This window comes from Populus alba, chromosome 1 (genome assembly GCF_005239225.2).
Source record: "Populus alba chromosome 1, ASM523922v2, whole genome shotgun sequence".
In the NCBI taxonomy this organism is placed as follows: Eukaryota; Viridiplantae; Streptophyta; class Magnoliopsida; order Malpighiales; family Salicaceae; genus Populus; species Populus alba.
Genome location: NC_133284.1, coordinates 33,596,582 through 33,616,009, shown reverse-complemented (window position 1 = coordinate 33,616,009; position 19,428 = coordinate 33,596,582). Strand labels below are relative to the sequence as shown.

At 32.6% G+C, this 19,428-nt stretch overlaps 2 protein-coding genes across 2 annotated transcripts; both read right to left on the bottom strand.

The window, feature by feature from the left end:
• Nucleotides 1–1,764: 1,764 nt before the first annotated feature.
• LOC118055463 (thioredoxin domain-containing protein 9 homolog) lies at nt 1,765–3,591 on the bottom strand. Its single transcript, XM_035067379.2, has 3 exons — nt 3,199–3,591; nt 2,411–2,569; nt 1,765–2,313 (listed from the first exon to the last, which is right to left on the bottom strand). The coding sequence occupies exons 1-3, from the start codon at nt 3,496–3,498 to the stop codon at nt 2,134–2,136; spliced, it is 639 nt and encodes a 212-aa protein (XP_034923270.1). The 5' UTR covers nt 3,499–3,591; the 3' UTR covers nt 1,765–2,133.
• Nucleotides 3,592–9,763: 6,172 nt separating this feature from the next.
• On the bottom strand, nt 9,764–16,304 carry LOC118055464 (protein DWD HYPERSENSITIVE TO UV-B 1). Its single transcript, XM_035067381.2, has 10 exons — nt 15,654–16,304; nt 15,131–15,197; nt 14,675–14,928; nt 13,673–14,252; nt 12,526–13,179; nt 11,636–12,079; nt 10,828–11,022; nt 10,613–10,669; nt 10,149–10,211; nt 9,764–10,047 (listed from the first exon to the last, which is right to left on the bottom strand). Exons 1-10 carry the CDS (start codon nt 15,698–15,700, stop codon nt 9,964–9,966), a joined length of 2,445 nt encoding a protein of 814 aa, XP_034923272.1. The 5' UTR covers nt 15,701–16,304; the 3' UTR covers nt 9,764–9,963.
• Between the last annotated feature and the right edge of the window lie 3,124 nt (nt 16,305–19,428).

Sequence of the window (19,428 nt, the reverse complement as noted above, 5' to 3'; positions counted from 1 at the left end):
AGAGACCAAAATGTCCCTAAATTATTTATACCCTTAACTACTCATCAAAGGGTGTAAATGTCCTTTTCAATTCAATATTTTCAACATATTACAGTAGCAGCAACAATGACAACGTCAATATCCCGTCTTCCTCCCGTTGTGCTTTTGATTTGTCAACTTATAGATACTAAAAAATGAGATATCCAATGGAAAAGAAATTCGACAAGTATACAAATGAAGAATGTGCATTATATTCATCACATTTATCTTATTTCAAGTTTTGCAATTGTTTAAGTAGTGTTCATTTTCATCCTAATTATCTATATGGATGGATTTCCCTTAATTACTGGAAATCATATAAAGATACAACTGAAAATGAATTATTATAACTTTAAAGGTAGACTTTCCACCACTATAGTTTAAAAAAATGAGTTCTCTTCTCCTTTATTGTTTGGATTTGGATGGTTTTTGCATGTATAAACAAATGGGTATCCATTGGAAAAATTGAATTCGGGTTATGGATACCTGGAACTTGATTGGGTCAAGTTTGGATATTCAAAATCAATGTTCAATTGGATTTGAGTTGGGTTTGGATATTAAATTTAGATTTGGGTTCGGGTATGAATAGTGCAGAACTTGATCCATGGACACTCATTGCTATCTCTAAATAAATTCAATGTTGAAGGATATATATATATAATTGTTTCTATGAATAGTGGTTTGTGAGGAGTATTGAAAAAAATCAATTAAAAAAATAACAAAAAAATCTTGAGTTAACTTATTAAATCTACAACTCAAACATGAAATTAAAATAACCTCATAAAAAATAAATTAAAATAAATTATAAAGTCTAATACCCAGTAAATCTAATATTAAAGGATGAAATTAAAAAAAAAAAAAGTAAACCATTATTCTAATGAATAGTGATTTGTGAAAAAGGGTATAGTCAAAATAAATTATGAATCTCAATACCTGGTAGATCTAGATCTGATGTTGCAGAAAAAGAATTTAAAAAAAAATATAAACAAGCCACTATTTAGTGAATAATTTTTTGTGAGAAATTATATTTTTAAAGTCTAATCGGAACTAACTCTCGAATCCCAGGCTAGATCGATCCAAAATAAATATATACACACACCCTTTTATAGGACTACTAAATTCATGACAAACTCCAAGCCCAAGTATAAATCTATTTTTTTTTACCTCCTATATTTCATCTTTTTATAGGCCTAATAAATTAAAAGAAAAACTGCAGCCCACGTTAAGGATTTATTTTTGCAACAGCTCATCTTTTCCTTGAGTTTCAAAATCCTTTTTTAGTCGTCAGGGACACTATTATTCTTTTTATTCTCACTTTTCTTCCACCAATTCTCAACCTTCTTACATAATAATTGGATGCTTTGCTGTTTACGAAGTTTTGACATTAGGGTTCCTTTCTATTTGTTTTGAATTTTATTTTTTTAGCATTTTAATATTTGTTTTTTTATAACAATGACTGCATGTTCGGTAGTTAAGAAAGTTGATGATAAGAAATTCTGAAAAAATCTTCTCTTTTCTAAAAATATTCGATAGAATAGTTCAGTTTGATTGATCCAAGTTTTATCCGGGTTACTTTTATTTTTTATTCAATCCAACCCGGCTCAGGCCACAAGTTTTCAGCTTTAGCTCAACTCTCAGGTCGATTGTAAAACTATACTACGGTGAAAACACCTCATCATTTAATTTTTGTTTGTAATAATTAGTAGTTAATATTGCAGCTTGCAAAATAGAGCACCAGTTCAACATATCATAATCCGTGGAAACATAGTATTAATGCTTTGGGGAATTTCATTTCCTATTGAAAAATGGAAGCTGTTTCAAAAAAATAAGTCGACAAGACAGTAACAGCACCATAATTCCATCCACCGGATGATGTCAATGGCATGGATATCAAAATATGGAATAATCGATATAAGGTTTATATCAAACTCGAGAATAGGATGAGCTGAAACTCAGGGACTTGGACGACATAAAGCCCCCATCTGCTTTCTACAAAACCAGACAATACAGCGATTGTAGCCAATGAGATGTAGCTAAATTGGCAGATTGTGACAGGCATGCTCTACTAGACAAGGATTGGAGTCACCTTGTAACCCAAAAGGAGATTACTATGATTTAATCTGAATCTGAAGAGTCATGGCTCTCACTTTGTCGCACACTCCTGGTTTGTGCACTGGATTTCGATGAATTTAGAGACGATTCACCCTCAAAAAATATCACTTGAGCCTTAGCCAATCTCTCCTCCAAATCCTGTGTGTTAAACTCATCTGTCCCTCCCAGCTCATCAAATCCCACCTGAAAACAATAAAAACATGGCAGTCTAATTTTCAGACAGTGGAAAAAAAGAGTGAATTCAGTCAACAACATGTAGCCATAAATATACAAAACACACCACATAATCATCCACTTTGGTATTCTTTATAAGTGCAAGAGTTGGAAGAACAACAATCTTGAGCTTTTCAGCCAAAAATGGACTTTTTTCAGCATGGATCTTCACAAAACGTGTCTCTACATGTTGCTTCGCCAGTATGCTCATGTGCTTGTCCATCACCTGCAAATGAACAGTAAGCATGAAATTTTCTCCTAAACCATCCATTTTCCCAATCAACGTAAAGGAAATATTAATATAACTTTCTCACACACAACATATTTCATCACATTTTGAAAAGCTCAAACGTAGTAGTTCTTTCGCTTAATATTCTTTCCAGTGTGGCAACATCAAGCAACTAAGCAATGCCATTGTATTGCTATTAAAGCTTCCAGGTGCCTTATAACCCTCAGAAATTAAAGAAAATTTAAACGAGAAGAAGCTGCATAAGTATTTGAGTTAAGCACAGTAGATAATAGTTTAGGTAGTTTAGGCATCTAGCAACCTCTAACTTCAATTGAGGACAATCTTGTTTCCAAAATTGCCCTTCAATTGATACGAAGGGCAAATCACAGCCCATGTCAAGAAACAAAGACTAAAAATTCAATATAGCAAAACCCTAAAAATCCACCCCATAAAAAAAAAGAGCAACAATTGAGAAATAGAACCTACAAAACTCAAAATTCCAAGCTTTTAATTTCTACAAGCACAACAAAATTCCTTAAAACAATGAAACATCAATAAAAAAAGAACTTTCTTGAATCAAATAAATTAAATTGTAGAAAAAAAGTGATGGTGATTTCTAATACTACCTTGCAAGGCCAATTATCGCGATAGAAATGGCAAACGACACGATCACTAGCTTTAACAACAGAGAAGAAATCCTTCTCTGATGGAATCTCCGTGTACTCACCATGACCTAAAGAGATCCAACGACTACGCTTCTCCGCCATTTTCTTCATTTGTTGTAACCGTCTCTCTCTCAATACTTCTATATCGTCGAGATCGAGACGGTCTAAGGCTGAGATCTCTTCATCGATCTTGTCTTCCACTGCCTTGGCTACAGTAAGCACTTGCTTCTCTATAATATCTTGGAGGTTAGGGTTTGCCATTGTTGGATATCAGAAGCTCTCTCTCGCGCTTGGACAAATTTAAAAAATGGAGAACTTGAAATTGAAAAGCAGAGAGGAGATTTTTAACCCCAAGGTGATGGAGAAAGGCTAAATGCGAGCAAGCGATGCCGTTTTGATTTTGTGAGGCTTGGGTCGAATCCTTGTAGGTGAAGTCCATTTAAGAAGTCGAGAGCCCATACAAATAAAATAGCGCAGCTTTTAGGATATTGGGCATGGGCTGAAAGTTACTCTTTTCTCTCATCGGTCATCACTACCGATCTGTCGGGCCCAGTATTTTAGCCAATTGGCAATCAATAAATCAACCTACTAATCTGCCACGTAGCAACTATCCACTCACGTTTGTCTGTTTGTCTGTTTAGAATATAATCACAATTATTTTTTAAAGTATTTTTATACTAAAATACATTATTATTTTTTGCAAACACATCTCTGAGGTGGTGGTGACTTCTAGCTAAAAAAGAAATATACGGATTAGAGTTGAGTACTCAAACTGGTGAAGATCAGAATGGAGAGACAGTTTAATTAATTTAATTAATCATAACCATTTGAAATTAATCAAATATCAATCGCAAGTTGAACAAAGAAAATAACACACTTTTTGCATAAAACGACGTACGACACGAACAGCAGCATTAACACTGGTCTTCATTACACGATCATGAACGACCAAGCTAATCAAAGCCCGCAACTAATGCCAGAAGAAAAAAAACAAACACGAAGAGAAATGAAAAGGGAAACAGGATTGACATGCTCTTATTATATCTAGCAGCTACGTACCCCCACGCACGCTAGCTAATCACTCAAGAACACTCCCAAGAACTAATTATACACAGCTAGCTGGTACATATATATGAGATCTTAATTTCTCAACACAGGCACATCCTGACTGTGTAAGAGATTGTCATTTAAGGACACTTGGGCTTGCCCTTGGAGTTCCTTTTGTCCCTGTAACAAGGGCACTCGTGCTTGTTCCCATAAGTTCCAGAAGGCACACACTTGCACTGCTCACAGCATATTCCACAGTACTTCAAGCACCTGTCTTGTATGCCAGCGTTTGCGCACCTCGTATTGCACTTCTTGGTACAGAAAGCTACACCACAAGAAATCACCAACATGATGAGTTTTTCGAGAACTAACTAAACAAACACAAACAGGGATGGAGCCTGCATCTGCTAATTTTAGAGGCCTAACAAAGAAAGTAGTAATATATATATATATATATATATATATATATATATATATCTCAGCTTTTAAATTAGTAAACGAAGCCCTCGGTTAATTAGTTACATGACTTGGCCATGACAGGTTCCAAGAAAGATGAACTGAAGAGGAGGGAGCACAGCAACAGAGCAGCAAGGAAGAGCTTCATCTCTTGTTTTGCCTCAATCCGAAGCACGCAGCAGCAGAGATATAACTAGAGCTAGCCTAAGAGGGAGTGGAGTGAAGAGAGGAGTGGGAGCGTGCATGGGAATATATAACACCAAAGCCATTAATAAATAAGTTTAAAGGGGTACGTACGGGTGTGGGCAATAAATTGAACAGCTGGAGCTTCGCGTGGCATTTTACGAATGCGCGGTGGATTCAGCCATATACAGACGCGGTTTCAGCTTGCGAACAAGAGATACTGTGGATTTGTTTGTTTTCCTGTTGCGTTCTGTGAATTATTTTAATTATATACTAGTAAAAATCATGTGTTATAATAAAAACATAAAAGATTCCAAGCTCATTTTTAATATAATAAAAAAATAAAAAACTTTTATAACTGATATATTAAAACATCATTTTTTTAGTTTTTATATAATAATTTTTTAAAAAAATAAATTACAAAAAAATGATTATAGAAACAAAAAATAAATATAAATATGTGAAATAGTGATAAAGTGTAAAGAATAAAAAATAATGTGTTTTTAAAAAATATACAATAAAAAAAACAGAAAAATAATGGTAAATAGATCGAGTATAAAATAATAAAAATATCAAATATAAATAAAAAGATATAAGAAAAACTTATTTAAAAAAAATTACATATTTACCATAACTACACAGTATCCACTACAGTAAAAAAATTAAAAAAAAATTAATTGTTCCATTTCCACTATAAAAATCTATTTTCTTTTAGTATATATATAAAATATAATTTAAAGTGTTTTAATTAATTAACATAATTTTATATAAATCTTTTTTTTTTAATTTTAATTAAAAAAAAACTATAATTAAAAAGTACCCACTCCGCTCATATATATATACTAGACACTTGACCCGCGCGATGCCGCGAGTCATTTTTTTTGCATAAAAAATATTATAAAAAATAATAATTTAAAAATCTTGGGTTTTTTTGTAAAGTTATACCAAAGAATCTTAGGTTTGGCTATAACAACTGATCTAAAAGTAATATTTATAATATTAATAATAAAATTAAACTTGCATGACCCAAATCTAAGTGAACCTGACTGCAACACTGGACCCAAGAATATTGGATGTGGGTCTGGTTATAAGATCGTGTCATAAAAATGTGATAATTAAATAGATTAATTAAAAAAAACAAAGAAAAAAAATCAACAGAAAGGAAAAAACCAATGAAAAAAAAGAAAAAAAAATTGAATTACTTGGGTTAACCCTTTAAACCATGTTATCCCATAAAACCTGAGATTCGCGTCATGAAAGTTTGATAACTGAAATAGAAAAAAATGACGGGTTTACCCCGAATTAACCGGGTTAACTAATCAAACTAAGTTAACCCGTCAAGCCCAAGATGCATGTCATAAAAGTATGGAAATCTAATAATTAAATAGAAGGAAAATTAATTTTAACAAACTAAACTAAATAAAAAAATAACACGTCAAATCAGGTTAACCTATCAAACATGAACAAACTAAATTAAATATAAAAAAATTCATTAAAAAAAATTAAAAAGAAAAAAAACAGTTATATAATATAATATAATATAATACAATATAATTATAATTATAATTATAATGAAAAAATATGGGGAAAATTTAGAAAAATAAAAAAAAAAACGTGGGGAAAGTTAAAGCTAAAGCTAAATTCTCAACCAACTCAATATTGAAAAACTAAATTCGACAAAGATAATTTAAAAAAAACAACATGTGGGGGGAACACTACAGCCAAACAAAAACCATGTAAGGAAAACACTGTAGTAATCCATAGTTTTTTTTTTTTTTTGAAAAAAGATACAAAGTTAAGTTCTCAACCAGCTCAATATATAAAAAAAAAAACCGACAAAGGCTATTTAAAAAAACAAAGAAGAAGAAACCAATTTTGGGTAAAAAAAATGAAAAAAAAAACATGTAAAAAAAAGGGAAACAAAAGCGAAAAAAAAACAACACGTGAGGAAAGCTATAGTGTTTTAAAGAAAAAAAAATACTATTTAAAAAAGAAGAAGTCAATTTTGGGTAAAAGAAATGAAAAAAAAAACATGTAAAAAAAAGGAAACAAAAGCGAAAAAGAAAACACGTGGGAAAAGCTATAGTGTTTTAAAGAAAAAAATAAAAAAACTAAATTTTCAACCAGCTCAATAGTAAAAAAATAAAATCAACAAAAATAATTCGAAAAAAAAAAAGGAAATATGTAAAAAATGAAAATTTTGAAAAAAAAAGAAAAACAAATAAAAAAATAAAAAAAAACATGTGAGGAAAGCTAAAGCTAGATTATTAGCTAGCTCAATATTGAAAAAATAAATTTGATAAAGATAATTTAAAAAAAAACATGTGGGGAAAAACTATAGCAATCTATATTGTTTTTTTTTTTTGAAAAAAAAAACTACAAAGACCATTTTGAAAAGAAAAAAAAAAGAAATAAAGAAATCATAAAAAGAAAAAAGAAAACAATGTATGAGAATATTATAGCAATCCACAATGTTTTAAAGAAAAAAAAACTACATAGTTAAATTTTCAACCAGCTCAATATTAAAAAAAAAAATTAGTAAATATAATTTTGAAACAAAAAAAGAAAAAAAGAAGAAGAAGAAATCAATTTTGGGTAAAAAAAAAGAAAAAAAACATGTAAAAAAAAAAAAAATTGCTACAAAAAAGAATATGGGTAAAAAAAAAAGAAAAAAAAAACATGTAAAAAAAAAAAACCTGCTGCAAAAAAAAAAAAAAAAAAACCCTGCTGCAAAGCTGCAGTGGCTGCTACAGTGAAAACACCACGCGTTTTAGAGTTCTTTAACTAGCTTTGATACTCGCACGATGCTGCGGGTCATTTCTGTATAAAAAAATAAAAAAATAAAAATTTAAAAATCTTAGGTTTTTCTATAAAGTTATACCCAAGAATCTTGGGTTTGGCTGCAACACCTGACCTAAGAGTAATATTTATAATATTAATAATAAAATTAAACTTGCATGACCCAAGTTTAAGTGAGTTTGACTGTAACACCGAACCCAAGAATATTGGATGTGGGTCTGGCTATAAAGTCGTGTCATAAAAATGTGATAATTAAATAGATTAATTAAAAAAATAAAGAAAAAAAATTAATAGAAAGGAAAAAACTAATGAAGAAAAAGAAAAAAAATTGAATTAATTGGGTTAACCTTTTAAACCAGGTTATCCCGTAAAACCTGGAATTTGCGTCATGAAAGTTTGATAACTAAATAGAAAAAAAAAAAAAAGGTTTACCCAGAATTAACCGGGTTAACCCATCAAACCAAGTTAACTCGTCAAGTCTAGGATACGTGTCATGAAAATATGATAATTAAATAGAAAGAAAATTAAATTTAACAAACTAAACTAAATGAAAAAAATAACTCGTTAAACCAGGTTAACCCATCAAACCGAGATTCGTATCATGAAAATATGATAACTAAATAAAAAAAAAAATTAACATTAACAAACTAAATCAAACAAAAAAAAATTCATTAAAAAAAATTAAAAAGAAAAAATAAAAGAAAAAAACAGTCATATAATACAATACAATATAATAATAATTATAATGAAAAAAACATAGGAAAAGCTAAAGTTAAAGCTAAATTCTCAACTAACTCAATATTAAAAAAAAAATTAACAAAGATAATTTAAAAAATAAACATGTGAGGAAAACACTGCAGCCAAACAAAAATCATGTAAGGGAAATACTGTAGTAATCCATAGTGTTTTTTTTTTTTTTTAAAAAAAAAAAGCTACAAAGTTAAGTTCTCAACCAGCTTAATATATAAAAAAAAACGAGATCCGCGTAATGAAAGTATAATAACTAAATTATTTTTTTTCATATTAACAAACTAAATTAAATAAAAAAAATTCATTAAAAGAAAAAAACACAAAGAAAAAAGCAATAAAAAAAAAACCAATGGGCAAAAAAAAAAAAAGGTCAAGTGTTGCACTGTGCGCACAGTAATACATTATATGTAAAAAATAGAAGAAACAAAAGCGAGGAAAAAAAAAAAACAAAGCTACTACAATGAAAAGCCCATGCGTTAAAAAAAAAACATGTAAAAAAAAGAAAAAAAAAAAGCTGCTACAGAGAAAAAAAAAAAAAAACTGTTACAGAAAAAAACCAAAAACGAAAAAAAAAAAAAAGTCACAAAAGAAAAAACATAAAAAAAAACTGCAAAAAAAAAATAAAAATGAAACAGCTTAAATAAGTAAAAGGCGTGGGGAAGCTACAGTAGTTTCCCCACGCCTTTTAGTATATTGCTTAATATATATATATATATATATATATAGACACTCACACACACAGCTGGCGCCAACAGGTGCGTTCTCGGTGGCATAATAACTAGGAGTTTCATCCACGTCTCAAAGATACAACGTAAGCAATGAGGACAGATACAATTAAGACGAGTACTCCTAGGTGGTTGAGCCTTTACTCCCGCGTTTTATAACCCTCCAGTACAGAAATGAAAAGTCCAACGCCTGTTTTTGTTCCTCTCGTTTCACGATTTACATCCATCCCTGGATGATTTTGTTCGTAAAAATAACTGGGAATCATGAGTAGCGTTACTCTATGATCAACGACGTCATGCTTTCATCTAAATCTCAATATTAATTGCCAAGTTGTTTGTTTTGGGGGATTCCTTCCAATAAAATGAATGATTTTGAGCCACTTTTGGAAACTTTTCAACTCTGATTGCTTGTTTTTCGCCTCTACTGTCATGACTTGTTAGGAACCGCATGCATGTTTTCTATCATCAAATACCCTCCTCCACCTTGTATAGTTTTGTTAGAAAAAATTAAGTTGCTGAGATCCCAAATGCTCAGATCAAATTACAAACGCTTTAACGCCATTGGATCTTCAACCAATCACCATGACGTTGATTGCTTATGCTAGAATTGTTTGCACTGCGAAATGCATGTTCATTACATATACAAAAGACAAAGATCTTATAAACCATGATTAATATACATTTTTTTTACCATTAGGTGTTTAGCCCAGAAGTGGGTGAGATTTCAAGCTAAAATCCTACTCTTATCATGAAAAGAAAATAAACCTCAACCTCCCATGCTAATGGATGGGCAGGAATCCCGGGTTTTAGAGTATCCCATGGCATCCCCGCAGGAAGCTAGCAAATTGACCTGCAAATTGTACCTTAAAATCTTAGAATCTTGAAAGGAAAATGGAACCGAGCAACAAGCTTCAAAATACAAAGTCAGAAAAGCAGGGCAAGAATTTATACCTTCACAATTTCATACCTCGAGTTGGGACGCATATAGGCTGCCAATATACTCATGTTGAAATCCTTTGTACAGGGACATAAAAACACAAGTGTGATTCATTTAATAATTCAATAATGCACAAAACCTCAGCTTGGTAGTTTAACAATATACCAAGCAGAAGCTACTTAAATGGGATTAAATGAAAGAGCTAAATGACTGTTTCCAAAACCCATGACCCATGGGAGGTTGACTAAGGTGGCTGGAGGGCAAGTGGAGAGAGAGAAAATGGCAGACTAAAAAACAAAGTAGCTTTCACCAACAAGTTACATAATACTAATATGGAAGAGGAGAGATTTCATGAGGTAAATTAACAAATGACAATGATTTGCTCAAAATCCAAACACTGAAAGAATTATAAAGTTTCTCAAATCTACTCTCGAATTGATAAAAGAAGGTTAAGAATCAATAGCAAGTGTAAACTCACCCTAAAAGGATCTCCCCTCAAAGATTGCACATACATTGAATTCCCTAGGCCTTTCCCCTGCAAAAGAACAGCATAAGCTCAGTTTACAGGTTCCAAGAAAATGCAATCCTAGAACCCTCCCTGGGCAAATATGGTTCCAATATAAATATCTATAGAACTTTTATGTCATTAATTGAAATCCATGCTTCCACGTCCCAATTAAAAGATGAAGGTACCTCCAAGGATATGTCTCTGAGACGCCTTCCAGTTTGAGCACAGCAAACACGGACCACATGTTCATCACAACTCCCACTTATAATATAATCCCTTCCATTCATGTAGTAGGAACGGGTGTAATTCTGTGAACTTCCCGTAGGTGCTATGTCAAAACTCAAGTGAAGCCTCCCATCAACAGCCAAAAGTTGTCGAACCTGATACATTTCTACATTTTAATCTCAAGACTCCACTAATTTCCTTAAAAAAAGTGAAATAATTGTAATAAATATCAGAAAAAATAAAATAAAAAAAAATCAGTGCACAAGGTATAATTGAAGGAGAGGAAATGAACATTCAGCAAGTTGTCAAGGCCAAATTGCAAAAGGAGCATAAATTAAGGACTAAGAAGCTAACTGCTAGGGTTGCTTGAAATAAAGGAAATACGTCCATGAGTTTCAAACCCTGATGAATCACATCTTGCACCCTAACAAATAAACAATTCTACTCCTCCTATCTCGAACATAGTATGTGGTATTATAAGTCATCATAGACAGTAAACACAGCTTAGATGGCCAGGTAATTAGGGCTCAATCCAGATGAAGATCGCTAGGATGAAGTACTAAAAAAGTAAGGGGTGACATTACAAACAAGAAAGGGTTTAGAACATTGCATCATGGGGAAAAATTCTTATCTGTATGCACATCAAACCTAAGTTTCGTTAAGGGTGGATTCTGTATGAGGGAAAACAATTGATGGGGCCCTAATTTAGCATTCAAATTGATGGAACTGCATGCCCCTAAAAATGCAGTAAATTAATTCAAAGAATACCTCATTATCAACAGCAGATGCAAGAAGATAGTGATCATCTGGAGAAAAGCACACCATCACATTTCCTCTAGAGACTGAAGTAGTAGTATAGCAAGGCTGTATTGGTTTCTGTCTCAAGTCCCATAGTTTGACATCCTGATCAAATGAAGAAGTTGCAAAAACTGATGGGGAATGGTTTGAGAACTTGACAACATTGATGTGCTCTCTGTGCACATCAGTGAACACCTGTATGCGCCTTCCACTGTTGATGTCATACAAAGCAACATTTTTTGAGTATCCGCTCGCCAGAAATAGTTCATCGGTGGAGTTAACATGAACAGATGTCAATTGGTCAAAGTCATCAAAGGTGATTGAACCGGCAGCTGAATACATGCCCGTAATTGTTGGGGGCATGTGCTCTATGTCATACAATTTTAGCAAACCACTATCTGAACCTGCTATGAACTGAAAGCAAATCAGAATCAGAAGTAGCCATGTGATCAGGGACTTGGTATGCACATAATCAAATGCTCTAACAAAAGCTTGACAGAAAATGTCTAATGATCTTATTGCATCTCAGAAGTTCGGTCTTGTGGAGGCCGGAGCAACATGCACACTGTTTTAGAATATGCTGTTCCTAACTTGAGGCACATGAGCATCATGTTGTATTAATCACCTCACCACATTCAAGTAAATCCTGTAGAAGTACAGATCAAACTAACTCTGTTTTTAAGTGGATAACACTTTAAATTAGCTATTGACCATTTCTAAAATCAGTTAGTTGTATAGAATTACCTCACTTACATACAAAGCATAATTTCTTGTACACTAGTGAGAAAAACAAAAGTAATTACAAAAGGTGACATCATGCAAAGACACATATCCACCACACTTAATGCAGATTGACATACCTTAGATGGATATTTCTTGAGCCAGCAGAGTCCCAACACACTATTCATGGCACCAAGTGATGAAACATACCTAACTACTTTCTCATTCTCATGGTTGACCACAACAACTTCACCATCCAAGGTTCCAAACACCATTATGCTAGAAAGAGATGGATGGTACTCAAACTGTCTGGGCCGGAAACTCCTACTTCCATCACTTAAATCACAGCCTGATACAGAAAGTGAATGCAACAATGGCCAAGCAGAAGATCCCAACTTTGCAGCACAAAGAGACCGGGTATAAGAGTATTGGGAGTTTCCATGAGAATAAGAAGGCTTTTGATTTTTTGACAGCATATGAGAACGGGTATCTTTTATTTCGCGCTTGTGCAAGATGCTGACAGCACTTTCTTTATGCTTCCGATTGTATGGTAAGTACTCGAAGTATTGTGAAAATGTAACAGCTGCCCTTTCGCTGTCAATCTTTCTGACAGGTAAGTTATCCAAAACTTTCAAATTGGGTAATGAAGCTATCATGTACTCTCTATAATGTTTCTCGAAGCATATTGGTGAAGCGTGATGAGAGATATACTTCGAAGGAACATCTGCAATATGTCTCCCAAAGTAACCATGCAGGGACTCTTCTTTTTTATTCCCTGATGTACCAGAAGAAAGCTGCCAAGCAAATAACAAATTTGATTATTGAGTATTTAGAAAGAAAGGGGGTTGGATGGACTCAAGAAAATACCATAAATTCAATCTATATTACATATTTAGCAATCCAGCATTATGAAGGAAGCTGGGACCGTGCACTATAGGAAGTCTACATTTATAACCACAACTGACCAGACACTTGCCACTTTAAAATGAAAAGGACAAGAAAAACAAGATCCACAATCCACCAATCCTTTCAAGTCTAATGTGACCAGGAGAAATACAAAAATTCAAAATAATTGCAGGTGAAAAGATACAATAATCATACTTTGCTATACTTACAATAATCATACTTTGCTAGACTTCTTCACATGAATTAAAAAAATTCGTTCTGAATGCTACCAATTGAAAACAAACAAAATGATGCCACTTTCTTCAGTGATAAGATGCACCCGCTTCCTTAGTCTGAGATCACTCGCGACCAGGACATAAGGAAAGAGCACCTGTGCATTACCTCACTTTGCAGATTGACCTGCCTGTTCCAGCCAGAAGAAAAATTGGCCAACATATCCATATAATCAAATTCTTGCCAATAACTTGAAAAATCAACTTCATTGTCATCTGATGAATCCTCCATCATACTTTGAACTTGCTGACCTGTAGCTATATTATCGAATGAAAACACATTCCCGGTTGCCTCATCTGTGCCTTGGTTAAGATATGATTCTTCATCAATATCAGTCAAAAGTTCTCTAACATCAGGTTGATCCTCCAAATTTCCACCTGAAGATGCTGAAGGAAAGGCGGAATCATTGCAGCATATCCACTTCTGAAACCGAAGTTCTACCAAAGAAGAGAGTTTAGAAAGTGCTGCAATAGTTGTCCAGAGATTTGCAACTCTTGTCTCGCACATTGAGAGGCAAGTTAGAATGGGCATGCAAGTAAAACAATCCTCCTGGAAGCTTGTCAGTGAAGTACTAAAATCAAGGTTGAGGGTATGTATTTGCATGAATTTCCCTGCCATGTTCAGATTCCGGAAATGAGAAGATCTCAAATTCAAAATTTGGCAAGCTAAACCTTTCTGAGAAAGCTCCCTGAGTATGAAACTGAAGTTAGTAATAAAAAAATATATCATATTCCAGAAAACTACAACGTATTCCATGCTCGTTTAAGAGAAAGAAGTCGGGATTCTAGACAATTCTAACAAAAGAATGCATAGTCAGATTCTGAAATGATGTTAAGGTTTAAGGAAGTCTCTTCTTGTCTAGGCCTTCCTCATAATTTCTGGCTGCTTTGGAAGTGGAAGAACCTTCAGTGGCTACCGACTTTGCATTTCTGGTATGCAGAGATATTTTTTTGGGTAAATGAGGGCAATTTAGAATTTTTTATTCATTATTTTTGGAGTGGCTTTTCCGATCACTGCAAACAGATGGTGTCCCTTTGGTGCCTTATCATAGAACTGCTTTTACTCATCAAAAGCATTATACAAGTAACAACAATAAGAACAACTATATACCGTAAGAAGTCCTTTCCAAATGGCAAATCCTGAAGATCAACTACTTGAAGCTTTTGAATGAAAGCACGCATCAAAGATAAAGCATATTCTCCATGCAAAGCACAATTTGGTCCATTACGTATATCAACCACTTCAATCTCAGAAGTTTCAATGTTTGCACACACATCAAGAAGCGGAGGAACATCAATATCTTCAAGATGGTCCAAGATGATCTCCAAGCTACATATCTCATTGCAGGACTTTTTAACCTCAGCCTGAACAGCAAAGCAGTGATCAGGCAGGTTCAACTTCTTGTTTCCATCAATAACTAATTTAAACCCTAGCCTAAATCAAACATTACAAATTTAAACCCTAGCCTAAATCAAACATTACAAATTTAAACACATACAAGTTACTGTTATTTTAATCAGGTTTTGTTGAACGCACAGGTAAATTATAACTCTAACCTACACTGACCTTAAGGAAACCAGATAAAATTTCTGTATTAGGTAGGACACCATGCCTCTTGCAAGAATCAATGTACCTGCAACCAGAATCAAAGTGAAAAAATAAAAAATCAAAGTAAATCAAGTGTTTTCATTAGCTATAGACAGGAAAATATCAACTACTTCAACAAGCCATAAGGTGATATCAATGACCGTCCTTTTCCTCTTTCAATGCAACTTTTCTCCAAATTTCGAAATAACACCACATGAAAATGTTACCAAGGTTCTTTGATCACCAATTCTCAACTCTCGCTCTAAAATTCACAGAATTAAAAGAAGAAACAAAAGGGCATAAGAACGTTTAATGGGTTAAAATCAATTTCTCCATTTCAGCTAAAAACAAGGTCCTCGTCTATAATCTCCCTCAGTTCATCTTTACAAGTAAAACTCCTTTATATAACCAAATGGGGTTCAAGGAATTTTTATGTTATAATAGAATCCAAAATCTAAAAAGTAAAAAGTGATCAAATTGAAAAGCAAAGTGAGCAACTTACATTTGTTCCAGGGTTGAGATATTAAAGGATGGGATATCAATGGCCATAATTTAGATTTGGAGTCTCCGACTATCAGCGAAAAATAAGAAGTAACTCTATGACAGCAGAGGGGGCGATGTTTCTTTATAGCTTTACAACAGTTATGCAATTATGCACAAGCACGAAGACATATACGTGTGTGTGCGTGTGTGGAGGTTGAAGAGATGAGTTGTGTTATGTTCGACCAGAAACTGTAAAGGAGAAGTCGGTATTTTTCGGACAAACACATACAACCCAGCTTCTGGTTTTACTTTGCCCGGCTGCAGGCTGCTTATTCGCAAGCCAAGAGAAGCGGGGAAAGGAGAGGTTGGAATGAATATTTATTTTGGTGTTTTCAGGGAAGTTGAGACTGATGCATGGAAGCATCTGTGCGGTGTGTGATATGATGGTAACTAGTCGGGTTGGATTGGGTTTTTGTATTTATTTTGAATATATTTAGAGATGGTAGTTAATTAGGTGAAACATATGTTGAATAAATCAAAGTCTAAGAGGGGGTTGGTAGGTTTATCAAAGTCTCAGGGAGAGGAAACTTGGTGGTGGTTATCGAGCAATAAACAATGCTTAAGACGTATCATAAAGGGCTGACCAAAACCAAATAATGCTCTCTTCTCGACACTCTAGTCAATCTATCCTTTTGTTGGAACCCCGATGTCTAAGTTTATTGAAATATAAGCACCGTAATCTCCAGCCCAAGAATGACTCCGATGCAGGGCTCAGTTCGTCCGACCGATCAGTGTTCATTCGACAACAAGAGAGAATTATAAGACCATCATCTTCAATTTTTGGTTCAATTGATACTTTTTAAAATATTTTTTATTTAAAAATATATTAAAATAATATTTTTTTTATTTTAAAAAAATTATTTTTAATATAAACGCATAAAAAAATCTTAAAACATCAAAAAATAATAATTTGAAGTAATTAAAAAAAATTAATTTTTAATTTTTTTAAAAAAAAAAATTTGAAACGCAAAAAACAAACATGAACATATTGGTGGTCGGTGTTAGTGCATGTTGTTACCTATTTTTTACCAAAAAAAAAATTAGACATGAAGAAAGCTCAAAAGATTGCTCAAGTTGATGATGAATGATCAAAATGACAAATGGAAAAATTGGAGTACTAGAATATACAAGATTGACAATCCAATTTTGTTTGATAAAAAACTTATCTGGTGAAAAGATTTTTATTTAGGGTAAAGAAATACAAATTTGAATGAATAAGGACCTAATAAGAGTTTTGGAAGGCTTAATTAATTATATTGAGGACTTAATTGCAAGAAAAATTAGTTAATTAAGGGTCAAAATACACAAATAGAAAACCAATGACTAAGATAAAAAGGAGGCTAAACTTTAGGGCTGATGATTGAGTTTGACAAAGGTGAAATTGCATGAAATTAAGAGCATATAAGGCAATTATGGGCACAATTAAAAGTAATTGGAATAATAGGGACTAAAATAAAATCTGTTAAATCCCAAATTAAAAACCTTAATTTCTAGGGGTTTAACCTAAACGACGTGTTATTCACCGACTACTCATCTCTTTCCATGAGAGCTTTGGATGATCGAATTAACACATTTTAAGAGCTCATTATAGAGTTATAGACCTTTAAATAACACGAAATTTTTGCAAATAGAAGAAAAGCATCCCCTCTACAACCCTATTTCCTTGAATTAGACATTTATATCACAATTTTTCCATAGAAGTCTTCAACATCTTATCCTTGATCAGCCATTACTTCATTTGAAAATTCTGAGCCGATCGAGTTGACACCTTCAAGTGAATGAATGTGGAGTTACAAACCTCCAAACGAAGCAAGGATAGACCTAAATGAAAGGTGTGCATCTCCTCTACCAAGTTCAAGTGATCTCTGATGACGTTTACATCAGAGTTTCTCCGGCGATGTCTCGAAAGTGGCCAATTCAGACAGCCTTGACTAAGATACCAATTTTTGCCAAACCACATAATCTTTTCGTGTGTTCACACTTAAAAACACTAGAGGGTTCTTATCAAAGATTATAAATCTTTCATCTGAGATCAAAATATGAGAATTGCATGTCTTTGTCTCCAAGAAAGAGAAAACCACCTAAGCAAAACCACCATCCACAAAGGTTCGAGCTGTTAAATGTTTTCCAGAACTCTCATTTTGATCAAATGACTAAGCTTTAATTAATCTTTGAGATAATCCACCAAAAAACTAGAAAAACACTACAAATACCCCTAGAAATCAAAAAAAAAAAAAAAAAAAAGAGGGAGAAGAGAGAAAAACGTAAGTATATACTTTATAAAGAGACCCTAGTGTGAAGGTTCAAAAACTTAACATAAAAGGTCTAGCAAGCCTTGGAAACCTGTTTGTTTATGATAATGTGATTTGTTGGGGTTAAGAGAGCTTGGTTTGAAGGCTTAAAATGTATTTTCTAGGTCACATGGGTTTATGTTTTTTATGTTTATTCAAATAACATTGTCTTGAGTTCTAGTTTTAGATTTTCTTTTGATTTGATTTTAGTTTTTGCAAGTTTGTATATCATTATTAGTAAATAATTTAGGGTTTTCATGTATCAATAACATATTTTTATGGGTTTTAATCTTAGGTTTTTGGTTTTGAACTGAAACCTATTTTGATAAAAATCGTGAAGTTTTAGTAATAATTGAAGCAAATGGATACTTGATTATTGATTTATGCTTGATTGCGAACAAAACCTTTCCTTTTAATGCTTGAAATCTAGTTTAACTTAATGTTTACATTGTTGGATTTGAGTTTGAATGTTATCCATTATTGTTCGTGTTCTTCATTTTCCTTAGTGTTTGATCTATTTTCCTTAGAAAATTTTATGTTTTTGTGTTTTTTTATTTTGTTTCGATTTAAATCTCTATTCTAGTTTAGTTTTGGGTTAAATCTTAGTTTTTAGTTCAGTTAATGGTTGAACTAGTGTTTTCGAGTAGACCTGGTCAAGTCAAAACCTTAGGCCTGTTTTGACAATTTTGTTTTGAACAAAAATATAGTTTTGCCAAACATGACCCTAAAAATTTCTTTAAATAATAATAATAATAATAATTTTGGCTTGTTGCATACGACCCAATCCTTATAAAAATTGCATTTTTATTTATAAAAATGGAGAGAGAAAAATATTTAGCATGGTTTTTAGAAAAATACTTGTATTGGTTTTCCTTTGCATTTTTTGAAATTTACACCAAGTTTGTAAAATTTTTTAAAGATTTGACCAATATTTCAATAACTCTAAAATTTTAATTCATGAAAATTAGTGTTTAATATCCTAATATAAATATTGGATCTATAAGTAAGCCATGATTTAAATACCAAGAGTTGATTAAAAAATTTTTAGGATTATTTTAGATATTCACCATTTTTAATTGAGAGTATGTTTCACCATAATATACGAGTCGTGGAAAACTCTTTTATCTTTTAGGATAGGTGAACCCTGTAACATAATCTAAATGGACCTTTCCTATAAGGATTTATTTGGGCATACAAGCTTATAATAAATTTGAAATGCAAGATTTATTTATGGAAATAAATCTCTATTCTAAGCTATAGAAAAATCATTGGTAAATAACCCATCAAAACCTTTAAAATATATTTAGACCAGACAATGCAGTTTATCTCAGGTAAGGTGCATTAGGGGTACTAATATCTTTTTTAGCTAAAAATAGTCCATTACCCTTGGAATTTTTGATAAGACCAGTACACCTAGGTCTCCAAAGGACTTGGACCAAACAA

Bases quoted from the DNA above. Each gene is read 5' to 3' on its own strand.
- LOC118055463 (XM_035067379.2), bottom strand. From the start codon at position 3,498: ATGGCAAACCCTAACCTCCAAGATATTATAGAGAAGCAAGTGCTTACT. The intron at 2,570-3,198 runs GTAGTATTAGAA...GTTCATTTGCAG, and splicing joins GCGATAATTGGCCTTGCAAG to GTGATGGACAAGCACATGAG. The intron at 2,314-2,410 runs GTGTGTTTTGTA...TATTGTTTTCAG, and splicing joins CCAAAGTGGATGATTATGTG to GTGGGATTTGATGAGCTGGG.
- LOC118055464 (XM_035067381.2), bottom strand. From the start codon at position 15,700: ATGGCCATTGATATCCCATCCTTTAATATCTCAACCCTGGAACAAAT. The intron at 10,670-10,827 runs GTACCTTCATCT...GTTCTTTTGCAG, and splicing joins TCAGAGACATATCCTTGGAG to GGGAAAGGCCTAGGGAATTC. The intron at 10,048-10,148 runs GTATAAATTCTT...TACAATTTGCAG, and splicing joins CGAGGTATGAAATTGTGAAG to GTCAATTTGCTAGCTTCCTG.